At 51.2% G+C, this 11,783-nt stretch overlaps 2 protein-coding genes across 3 annotated transcripts in view; both read right to left on the minus strand.

The window, feature by feature from the left end:
• LOC105296358 (3 beta-hydroxysteroid dehydrogenase/Delta 5-->4-isomerase-like) overlaps positions 1–4,061 on the minus strand; it is a 23,741-nt gene extending 19,680 nt beyond the window's left edge. The window contains exon 1 of one of the 2 annotated variants that reach the window (XM_011366408.2): positions 3,941–4,061. The gene's annotated coding sequence lies outside the window, so the exon portion shown is untranslated. Of the gene's footprint in view, positions 1–3,880 lie in introns of both variants that reach the window. The other variant, XM_023535368.1, reaches the window with a different exon arrangement.
• Positions 11–11,783, minus strand: part of HAO2 (hydroxyacid oxidase 2) — a 51,537-nt gene continuing 39,764 nt past the window's right edge. The window contains exons 2-8 of the mRNA XM_023535370.1: positions 9,151–9,289; positions 7,348–7,499; positions 5,389–5,672; positions 3,881–4,090; positions 737–895; positions 322–391; positions 11–245 (exon numbers count right to left, since the gene is read on the minus strand). Coding sequence (XP_023391138.1) covers positions 151–245; positions 322–391; positions 737–895; positions 3,881–4,090; positions 5,389–5,672; positions 7,348–7,499; positions 9,151–9,289 — 1,109 coding nt within the window. The 3' untranslated portion in view covers positions 11–150. The remainder of the gene's footprint in view (positions 246–321; positions 392–736; positions 896–3,880; positions 4,091–5,388; positions 5,673–7,347; positions 7,500–9,150; positions 9,290–11,783) is intronic.

Genomic DNA, 11,783 nt, shown 5'->3' on the forward strand with positions numbered 1-11,783 from the left:
ATCTCGCGACTCTTCACGGTCCTTGAATATCACTTAAAAATGTCGCTGAGAACCACATCTCACAAGCCTGATGTGATCTGAACAGCCTGGAGTGAAACGGAGCCCTCTTGCTTATTATCTGAAATCGCATTTGCTGTCGTAGCAGATCTGTCACAAGTGGAGTTCGTGCCGAATCTCGAATCTCCGTCTGGGGTGTGTCTTTCCTGCCCTCTCTCCTGTCAGCCCAGGGGCTGCGGAAGAGGACACTGGGGGTGGGGGGTGGCACTCCCGCGGACCTCCTGCGCCCAGCTCCAAATCAGGCAAATGATCGTACACACTCACCTGACAGCGCCATGGAAGTGTGGAATTCATCTTTTAACATGTTCAAAACTTCCTCAACGCCATGTTCGCCCTGCTCACAAGACAGGGGAGGGTGGGGAGACAAAAAGGAGCGTGAAGGAACAGTCTGGCGTGTGCTGGGCATAAATTCTGGGGGTGCTCAGAGATGTGGGGGGAGGGTGGGGTGATCTGTGACAGGAGAGCTATGCTGGGAATAAAGGAATGCTAGCTAGGAAGAAAAGGAGGGGCCAGAGCTCTTGAGAATTTTCAACGTGCCGCAGGAGGTATAACTAACTGTCCTTCCAGAATCTGTGGCATCTTGAAAACGGCCAGGGTTGGGGATCAAACCACAGAAAAGGGTGAAGACGAATACGAAGCGTCGGCACCCCTCGGCTGGTTTTCAAGTCGCCAGCCTCACCTTGTAGGCGAGACCCCACAGGATGGGTCTGCCCAGGAAAACGCACTTGGCCCCGAGGGCCAGAGCCTTCAGCACGTCGTTGCCGGTTCGGATCCCACCGTCCATGTACACTTCCATGCTGCCTTTCACGGCGGCCACCACTTCTGGCAGGGCATCGACCTGAAAAGCAGAGACACGTGTGGCTCGACTCTCAGGGCATCGCGGGAGCGTGGTGTCCCCTCACCGTGGGTGGGGACCAGGAAGCCCAAGCAGGGGCCACGTCTAACTGTTCCTTCCCCTCCCCTCCTGTGCTTGAGGCTGCTGGCGCCGGTCGAAGCAGTGCAGCCTGCCCCCGAGGCCCGGGGACTTTCCGTGGCTGCCCCTTCTGCCATTTCCCGCTCTGACGGAGGGCAGCTTCTCCCTGGCTCACTGGTTCGGATGTCGACATCTCGGAAGGAACTCTTGGTTCCCCTTCGCATCCTAAAAGGGACATTTTCCACTTCCAGTGTTTGTTTCTGCAGTGCGTCCAGAAAACAAGAGGAGTGAATTGCAGCCGAGGGCGCTGATGGCTTTAGAGTTCATTCTGGACAGGTCGCACAAGGCATTCATTAGAGCCTTCTGGGGACGACAGCTGGCTTATCCTTTACCCCGTCCCAGAGGAAACACGGGGCGTGTTAGATGTGGAACCTTAGAGAGGTGGACTTCACTCCGAGAGTGACACCCCTCGCAGGGAGGGCGCTGGGCTGAGAGGGCCGAGAGGGGGCATTTTCTTTAGGCACGAAATTTAAGGGGTGCCAACAACTCAGATGAATGATATTTAAAGAAAATATTTTTAAAATTAAATGGCAAACTTTGATCTGTGAGCTTCTTTTACAAATAAAGTTTTATTGGATCCAGGGCCAGGATTACAGTGAGATGAGAGAGGCAGCATTCTGCAAATGTAGAGACGAATCCTGTCTTCATTTAAAACGTTGGCAATTTTTGCATAAACTTTCCTTTTTTAAATAGTGCGTTAAAATGCTATGGATTTTACTAAGTTTTTCTGGCACCTTCTTAAATTTCGAGCCAGAGGCAGGTACCTTGTCAGCCTCACAGTCATCTTGGTGCTTTCCCTGAATGATCTTGAGTTTGACTGTTAGGTCAAAGGCTTGGGAGAAAACGCGCTGGTCGGCACAATGGGGTAGGAGAAATGCTTCTCTGGCCCCGCCTTTGTGAACACTCATTCTCTCCCGAGGGCGTGCCGTGGGGAAGTCAGCTGGCCTCATTCTCCACTCATTACTCCATCCTCCCCAAGGGAGCAAGACTAGCTAGACCGCTTCACGAGAAAGCCTTCTGTACCATGTGTTGCTGGAGTCATTTTATGAGTGAACGCTGGGCCCCAGCCCCTGCGTGTGGGTCACGGGGTCTTCTTTGCTTTCTGCAGCTTTCTAGTAAGCACCGCCGGGGTGGCACAGGGCTGGTGTATGAGAGGTGGCCTCCTAGTCTCACGGATCAAGATCCGGATGGAAGTAAGGGGCCTGACTGTTCCCTTCCATCGGCTCTTTCGGGGAGCCCCAGGAAAGGTGTGTCTCGCTCTCTATGTGGGCTCCTCGCTCAATGCCAGTTCTTTCTCAGTGATAGCCCAGTGGAGAGGAGGTGGCCAGTGGCTGGCACCTTAGACCTCCAAGCCTCACAAGCCGCGGAATATACAAACCAGTGGATGTAGCTTTTGTATTTCCTGCAATTTGTCTTAAAGAAGGAATTGAGAATGTGCTAAAGCTTTAAGGACGGTCACTGATGCATCGTTTAAAATAGCGGAAGCGTAGAAGCAATCCAGATGTTCAATAACAGGAAGCTGGTTATACAGACTGTTGGTTCACGATTAAGAAGTACAGGTTGCCAGCTGTAAAGCAGTCGTGGGGATGTGAAGTACGGCACGGGGAAGACGGTCAGCAATACTGTAATGGCTCCGGATGCTGTCACGTCAGGGCTAGGCTAACCGGGGGATCGCTTCGTAAGCTACGTAAATGTCTAAGCACGAAGCGGTACGCCTGAAACCGAGGTGGGTCAACTGTGATTGGAAAATAAATCTTAAAAAAAAAAAAGTCTATTCAAATTCCACATCATTAAAAATAAGAGCATATATATTGAAATAATATGATGTCCTTAATATATTTATAAGTGAAAAGAAGAAAATTACAAAATATTTTGCATCATTTTTTTTTAAACCTAAAATGTTATATTTGTATTAAGAAGTTGATAAAACAATATCCAAAATGTCGACATTAATGATAGTGATGAAAACAGGGGTCATTTTATCTTTTTCTTTTTGCTTATGTATATTTTATAATTTTTCTGCAGTGTACGTTTTACATATGTTATAAAAAGGCCAAAACCACTTAAGAGAAAAAAAAAAAAATCCACTCCCCTTTCTTAAAATGAGTCAAACAGCAATGGAAGAGTCTCTTGAAAAATACAAACTCTATATCTTCCTGAGAATAAATCAACAATTAATCTCTATTTAAAGATTCTTTCCCTGCCTCTTTCCTCTTCATTTCCTTTCCCCAAACTCCATCTATAACGGACATAATTCCTAAGTTAGGGGAAAAATTACCGACTGTCGTAAATTTTTAGCAAAGAGTTTATAGGGCATTTTTAAAGTTTTATTGTGAAAGATGGTTATTTATTAGCTTCAGGGATGCACTGTTCCTTCCTGGGATGTGTCCTATGAGAAAATATGGGGTGACAATCCATGCAGACAGGCGCGAGAGCTGGATGCTTCCTCCAGGAGGCAGGAGACCTCAGTGCTTTGGGACCATCTCTTACCGACTACACCTAATTACTTACTAAACGTGTCAACTTGGGAGAAGTTGCTTAACATCTATAAACTCCAGGATCCCCATCTGTAACACAGGGACAGTGATAGCCGTCTTGCAGGACGGCTGTGGGATTCAGAGACGATATATGTAAAGTGCGTAAAAATACCCTGGCACACACTAGGCTGTCGTTAACGACGACACATGGGTATACCGACATATGTGGTAAGGGAGAAGGGAATATGCACCAAACTGCACAGGATACCTTGTGCTGGACACACACATACACACGCACACGCACGTGCATGCACATACACACACGGACACACACCACTCACAAACACAACCCCTCTGAAGTCATCCTACTTACAGAAGCAGGAACGCCATCAAGCTGCCTGCCGCCATGGTTAGAAACGATGATGCCATCTACCTTGTGTTTCAATGCTAACTCTGCATCCTCTTTTGTCAAGATCCCTTTGAGGATGATGGGCAGGCGAGTTATGCTCTGAATCCAGGAGAGATCGTTCCAGCAGAAGGATGAGTCAATGAGAGACATCTGGAGACGGAGCGCTGAATTTCCCTATGGGAAATCAAAGGGAACCTTGGTTCTGAGCTCCTTCGCAACTGCCTGACCCATCCCCAAGGTGAGACACATTTAGAGAGCCACCGAACGATAAGTGGAAAGGACATTTATAAACTTGAAAAGAGAGGCAACAAAAATCAACCCTACTTCTCGCTCCTTTTCCTAACAAAGAGAATTTCCACTTCGATTGCTTATTCATTAACTATTAGTTGTGTCCCTGTTCGATCATTGTGCCAGGGTCTGGGGACAAAAAGATAAATAAGATACAATCTCTACTTTAAAAGAACTCAGAGTTTAGTCAGTGAGATGGATAAGCGAAGGCATTTATAGGCCAATGTAATGTGTATGGTTGAGATATGCACGGGGTAATTAGAACTAAACAATACTTCAAGGATCCTAAAACAAATATTACCCAATATTTGTTTGGGTAATTGCCCAACATTTGTTTGGATCACCATGTGCATCAAATATCCATAAATTCCAATGTGTCCCTGGCATCTGAGAGGAGGGTTCTCGGAAACTTCAAGGCCATTTATGTACGAGATAATGAATTAATGAGAATGGCTGAATCACGTGGCTGGGCATCGCGGCTGCCCACTGGCTGGTATCACTCTCTCTACTGCGGCCACGGGATCCCAACTTGACCCTGACTTCCTCTCTCTGGGGTACGCCATCCCGTCTGATTCGAATTGTAAGGGGCGAAGTGCCCTTTGCAGTCACCTAGTCAGAGATCCAAACAAGTAGGTTGCAGCACCCTGGTTCTCCAGGGACGAAATCTAGGTGTGCGAAGATACTGACCCCTCCATTTCCAAGGCAGCAGGGTGGGGCCTGGGCTGGTTAAACTCCATGGGCTGGTCACCTTGGCTGTGAGCAGCCTCTTCGGAAGGTCAGTTTATCTAAGTGTGCCATCCAAAATTATCACTTTCTAAGTGTGCCATAAAGCAGAAAATGTTGGAAGGATGTGTCTAGTTAACTCTCTAATCCATGCAAAATTACTGTCTGTAGCTTTCCTATTTCCCAGCATCAGCCCTGGCTGGGACACTTCCGGTGACAAGTCGTGGGACACTTCCGGTGACAAGTCGGGCAGCTCCAGGAGTGAGACTATTCTGTCTAAGATTCTGTTTGTCTGGAAGCTCTGGGGAGCGGAGACCAGACCTGATTTTCCAGCTGCTGCAACCTCGGTGTCTGACATGGAGTGGGCACTTGGTGAACCTCTGGAAGCAAAGATGGGAGGAGCGAGGGACGGGAATTTACCTCCCGCCACGTCTGCCCATCGGAGCCGGTGTCTTTCCTACCTCCTTAGGTGATCGAAGATCCTTGAGCATTAACATCTTCTTCAAGTCCAGTTGGTTTCGAATGTTCTGTCGCCTGTTGCCAGTTTTGGGTACGTCCACAGTGATTACCAAGGCTTTGAAACCCAAGGACTCCGCCCTCTGGATCAGCTGTTGGGTCAGCTGCCGATCAGTCTGCACATAGAGCTGGAACCACCGGAGGCCTCTGGGGGCAGCAGCAACGATGTCTTCGAGGGTACAGCTGGCGTAGGTGCTGGTGATGTAGCAGATGCCAGCTGCTTGGGCAGCTGCAAGCAAATGACATAACTCAGGTTGGAGGGCAGGGGCAATCTAGACGGGGGTGAGACGCCCTAGGAGTCGGCGTTGCCTCTGGCCAACTTGCCCTGGGAGTCCAGGTAAAGCTTGATTTCCTTCCGTTTCCCTGTGGGGCTGGGACGGAGGGGTCTGATCTGACCGGGAGGCCTAGAGCTGTCTGCGTCGCCTTCCGTACAACCTGCCCTATGAACCCTGTGCTCCGCAGGAAAGTATTTCCAGCTGGAGACGTCATTCATTTAGTCCCCCAATCTGTGTTAGGCATGTTGCAGCTTCCAGAAAGGAAAATGGGCTTCTCGTGAACTCATTAGCAAAGCAGAGGGGGATTAAAGAGGGTGCAGAATGAGGAAATGCGCGTCCAGTGAAGACTGAGCCCCGTGGTGGGAAGAGCGTGGTGTCTGAGGTCGGAAGTGTGTTAGCTCTACCGCTTCTCAGCTGTGCGGCCTTGAACTTCATTTGCCTTATCTGTAAACTGGGGAAAATAACAGTACCTCTCTTACAGGGCGGCTGGGAGATTAAATAAAACGCTAGGCAGAGAAGCGTGTTTTGAATTATGGAGTGAGGCATGTACAAATGCCAGTGACGGCGAGGTCGATGATGATGACGGTGACGATGACGTCAACACTGGTGTTGCTGCGCGGCACAGTTCTCATTTCCTACTTTAGTGGTTTTCAGTGGGGTTCTCCAACGGGGTTAATGTCACTATCGTTCCATAAACCACGGGCAGAGAATTTGGCCTAATCGACTATGAACAGTTTCAATTCCTAATGTCGACAGGGGATGCGCCACCCCCAGCACGACACAGCGCATCCATTCGGGATGTTCATGTCTCGACCTAGCCAGTGGGGTTCCTGACCCAGACGCATGTCACTTTCATCTCCAGGATCCTTGGAGTCATTTCCTCCTCCAGTGCTGAGTCAAAGGAAATGACCCCAAGGGAGCACGGGGCAGCCCGCAGGAAACAGAGCAGGCTCAGGGTGAAGATTACAAAGGAGTCGCCAGAGCAGTTTTCGCTCGCTCCACCTCTCCCCTCCCGGCCCCTCCCCACCCCTCCCCGCCCCTTTCTTTCTCTCTATTCATTTTTGGTGCGGTGGGTGGGGTGGGGGTAGAGAATGAGGAGCAACTAGGAAGGAGGCGGAACCTAGTAAGAAACTGTCCAATGAGACGACAGAGGTAATCGAGAGGGAAGATGGAACATCTGGGCAAGGGCGCCCGCCTGGGCCTCGTGCGAGGACCTCACGTCATGATTCTCTGTTTGTTCCAAATTCGGACTCACAATGTGGTCCTATGAAGGGTGGAAGGGGGGGCACCCCGGGGCCCACGACGAGCACCCCTTTTCCCGCAGACGTACGGGTCCGAGGGGCCGACGCCCTCTTCCGTGGGATGGCTCGTTGGGTATGGGCACTGTCACACCCCACCCATTCTCTGCTATGGAGAACGGATGTTTCCTCGGCCTTGGGCGAAGCAGCCGTGCAAACGCAGCACGAAGCGTGCCTTTCCCCGCCGTCCTCGATTCCGACCAGACTGCTGTCCCTCAGCCCCTGCTCTAGACACGTCCTGGGGCCGCCTGACCCCCCGCCCCCCGGAGGGCTCCTCCTGCACACGTTCGGGCCCCTGAGAAGGGAGCCCGGGCGGGGGGCGGGTTCACACCTCTGGCCGTGCTCATCTCCCCATCGGGCCAGGCCAGGCAGTGGAAACTCGTGGGCGAGATGCAAATGGGGGCGCTGATCTCCTGCCCCTGGACTGTGGTCCGGGTGTCCACCTGCGACACGTCTCTCAGGTACCGGGGACGGAGGCGAAATCTGCGCCAGATGACAGAGGTTTTCCGCTGGTGGGACTGCCGTCCAGCATGGCGGCGCTGCCTGCTGCCGGGGCCTGAGGGTTGCTGGTGCCGCCTGGCCCGGCTGCAGCCTGGGAAACTCATGGGGGGTCAGCTGCTGGCAGCTGAGCAGGCAGCACAGACCGACCGGAGGCTCCGCTCCCCCAGGAAGCGGCTCCCGGGCCTTGTCCCGCAGGAGCCCCGCCTGCTCTGAACTCCCAGTGCTCCTGCGGTCCCCACCGGTCCCTGGCTGGCCCCCTCAGGGGCCGGCGTATCCCAGCCGCCCTCACCGGACTCTCAGCCCTCGGCTGCTCTGATTGATTCATGAGAACAAGGCCTAGAAAGGAAAAGAGCAAGCAGCGGGTGTGCCAGGCTCTCCCTTCTTGGGTTAGAAGAGCCTCCGTAAGGTAAAGGGTCACGGGAGGGGACAAAGCCCAGGGAGGGACCACAGTGTTGTTCCACTAGACGCTAATGCATCTGAAGATTTGACTTAAACATCGCTTTAGAAGAAGGTGAGGAAATTCACAAACAACAAATATATAAAACTCTTTCTCAGGGTCCCCAAATGCTTGTCTTTCACAAAATATCGTCCCTGTACACAAACGTAGAAACATTTTTCTGGAAACGCCGACTGTGCCAAATGAGTAAGACAACCTCATCTGTGAACTGCGAGTAATAATCCAAATTTCCTAAAGGCCTCGCGATGACAAAATGACGAAGTAATACAAGTACCTAGAACCGGGCTAAACAAGCATGAAAACGCAGGACCCGTGTTCACCTGGTACCCCGTTTTTCAGTTTTCCCCTGACCTATCACCGGAGTCGACGCACTTTTTCTGTAAAGGGCCAACTGGAAATAATTGAGGCTTTGTGGACCATACAGTCTTTGTCACAATATGTAAAGGACAGCATAAGTGTTTTCTAGTAAAACTTCATGGAAATTCGAATTTCTTATAATTTTTGCATGTTACGAATTTCTTATAATTTTTGCATGTTATGAATCTTCATCTTCTTTTGATTTTTTTCAACTGTTTAAAAATGAGGGGGGAAAAAACATCCTTAGCTTGTGAACCATATAAAAATAGGCAGTGGGCCCGACCTGGCCTGGGGGCCGCTGTCTGCTGATCCAGGCTCTGCGTCCTGCCGCTCTAGTCCGTGTCTCCCCCTTGAATCAAACCTCTTTCACCCCTAAGACTCCTCGGGTGCCCATATTTCCTCCCGCCCTGAGTCCTCTCTGTCATCATTCTTTCCTCCAAGCCAGAAGCTGAGAAACTGAGGCCTACCCAGCAGGCTTCTTCTCCCTGCCCGGGTGACTGGTGACCTTGGGACTCTTGCCCTATCCTGCCTGGGGACCGAGTTGCTGGAATGAAGACTCACTTGTGTTCATTCTGCAGAGGCACTAAGATAAATTCTCTCTCCATCCATCCTCTCCCTAGCTACCTGCCCCCCACCCCCACCCCGAAGAAAAAAAAAACAACAACAACCCAAACCCAAAACAACAACAACAACGAAAGCTACTATTTTATCCTGAGTCCTCTACGTTCTTTGCAGGCAGAGACCAGGGCTGCCCGCTTCCTAGGAGGGCTCAGTCAGTGCACCTCAATTAAACGACAGGAAGGATACGGAAGACCAGACTTTTTAAATGCCGCGATGTTGTCATCTCGTGTGAAGTCGTCGTCAGCTCCGCCTTCAATATAATCCCACGTCGACTTACACAGAAGCTCCCGCGCATGGGCCTCGAAGTCTGTCACACACACCATGGGCATTTCTGGACCTTCAGAGGACAAACCAAAACCAACAGAACAAAACCCGGTAAGAATACTTCCGAGGTCGAGGAGAGGGTGGAGGATACAGCACGAGGCCATTTGGATTCATCACTCGCCGGCCGCCATGCTCCGTATCCCGGTGGAGATGCTGCCCGAAGGGCTGACCGCCCCCAGCCAGCGAGCAGGGGGTCGCACCGCACTCCCCCAATCCCCTGGCCCCACCCCAACTCCTGATGATCTGGTCTTCTGAATATCCCTCGCGTCTGTCCCCACTGCCTCAGATCTACCGAGGCCCCACCACCTCTTCTGAGATGATTACGAAAACGTCTCCTCTTTGTCTCTCTGCCGCCAGATTCACTCTCCGCCTCGTCTCCCTCCAGCTGCCTGGGATTTTTCTAAAATGCAAGTCCTGTGACGCCCCTCGTCTTCCGAGCGCCCACGTCATGGCGTTCGCGCCTTTCCAGAACCTGGCTCCTTTCTCGCCAGCGTCATTTCTTGGTGGCTTTTCCTGGTCATCTGAGTTACGCTGAGCATGTCCTGAACATGCGGGAGGCAGGGCTAGTCCACCGCTCTGTGCCTTTTTGGGAGGAGATCGGTCAGGGTGGGAAAACTGGGGCTGAACGAGTTCCCAGGATTCTCCGATGTCTGAATTGCTTGGAGCTGTAGTTGACACCAGGGAGAAAGCTGATTTTTTTTTTTTTTTTCCCCCAACTCCTTGGCCGGGCCATTGAACATGTTAATTTTGAGACAGAGAAAACGACATCTTAGCTCTATTCATTCGTATTCGCAGGCTGAACCCTGTAAACCCAGAGCCCGGTCCTTCTGCTATGACCACCCCTGAGAGAGGAAAGAAAGGGGTGGTTTGGGGGCAAATCCTTCCAGCTGGGGCCAGGGTGGTGTGGACGGAAGCCGCAGAGACACCACAGGCACAAGCTGCAGCGTGTCACGGCAGGTGCAGCGAGATCCTGCACGAGGATCCGTGGGAAAGGTGAGGAAGCTGTGGCTCTGGGCATCTCTCCAGCAGTTGGCAAGGGGGTGAAAACGAGCCAAAGGTTGTGAGCAGGTACTGGATGACTTCGACATCACCGGCTGAGGGATGGGGATAAGCCCCGGGTACTAGAGCCTCCAACGCCAACGGAGCAGCTGCTCTCTTGGGCAAGGGGGTGAGGGAGGTCAGGTGGAACACGATGTGCTGGGAATCCTGGCGGGGGACGGGATGGGACAGAACTGGCCGGAGGGCATCCGGGGCCATGCCAGAATCCAGTCAAGTCAAACAGAACGCCTACCTCCGGTGTTAGCAGAAGGAGGCTACATAATAGAAAACAGGGCCCCTGGGAGCTGCAGTGGATCTTAGCTGAATGAGGCTAAGAGGAGGAATTCGGGGCACAGCCACAGAGCTTTTTACAGACAAAGCACCTCGTCAGTGGGTGGGCAGGAGCACCTGAGGTGCTGAGTTGAGTCTGACCAAGTTCAATAACCAAGTCTAACTTATCTCCTCCCTTCCAGACCCTTCAAGGGCTCAGCAATTTTTAGTCAAATGAATTAATCATTGAATTTATCTAACTGCATCACAATCATTTATTTCAGCCCACGTGTGCATAAAAGAGTTAACGTAGCAGGCCCGAGCATGCTACCCCTCAAAAGGCCTGCTTGCAAGGTTGGACCTCGGCTGGAGTCTGGGAACGTAGATTTCCGGATGCTTCCCACCATCCCCTGTGGCTCACTGAGTCTCGACTGTTTGTGCAAATAATGTGGCTTATGCCGAACAACCGCTTTCCCTCTGAGACCTGGAAACTTAGTATGGGCTAGGCAGAGAGTGTCTATACGACCAGCCCCCAACAAAAACCCTGGGCATGGAACCTCTGAAATGACCTTCCCTGGTAGAAAACATTTCACACGTGTTGTCACCACTCACGTGTATCCTGCATAATTCCACCGAGAAAGGACTCTTGGGAATTTATACCTCGTTTCTTCCAGATTCTGCCCCCTGAGCCTGTTCTGTCTGCTAATTTTGCTGTACATTCCTTCGCTGTAATAAATCATAGCCTCAAGCATCTGCCGTGTGCTGTGAGTCTTCACTGAACCTGGAACCCCCAACACATTACGTATCTTGGGCATTAGGACGGTATGTGACACCTAGCTGCTATTCATAAATGTTCATTACTTGAATTTAACACCCCCGTCTGTCATCTCTCTACCTTGTTGGATGAGAATTCTCCACCGGGTTTCAACTCCCGACGTCTCAGCAAATCCCCACATCCTAAACATTACACACACAGAGAAACGCTTCTGCAGACTTCTGGCCCAGAAACTCAACGACGGTTGTATCTAATCCCAGAGAAATGGTCCAGGCTCCCTCAGAATTACTCGCCTGGAGCAGTGTGAGTTATTTCACCTGAAAAAAGCTGCCTGGGAATGGGGAAATAACCCAGCATCTTTATATATACAAAACATCGTTTCGTCGCATTTCTATTTACTGTTTCCTTTCTACTTCCCTGTGAA

Source organism: Pteropus vampyrus, unplaced genomic scaffold (genome assembly GCF_000151845.1).
Source record: "Pteropus vampyrus isolate Shadow unplaced genomic scaffold, Pvam_2.0 Scaffold6, whole genome shotgun sequence".
Lineage (NCBI taxonomy): Eukaryota > Metazoa > Chordata > Mammalia > Chiroptera > Pteropodidae > Pteropus > Pteropus vampyrus.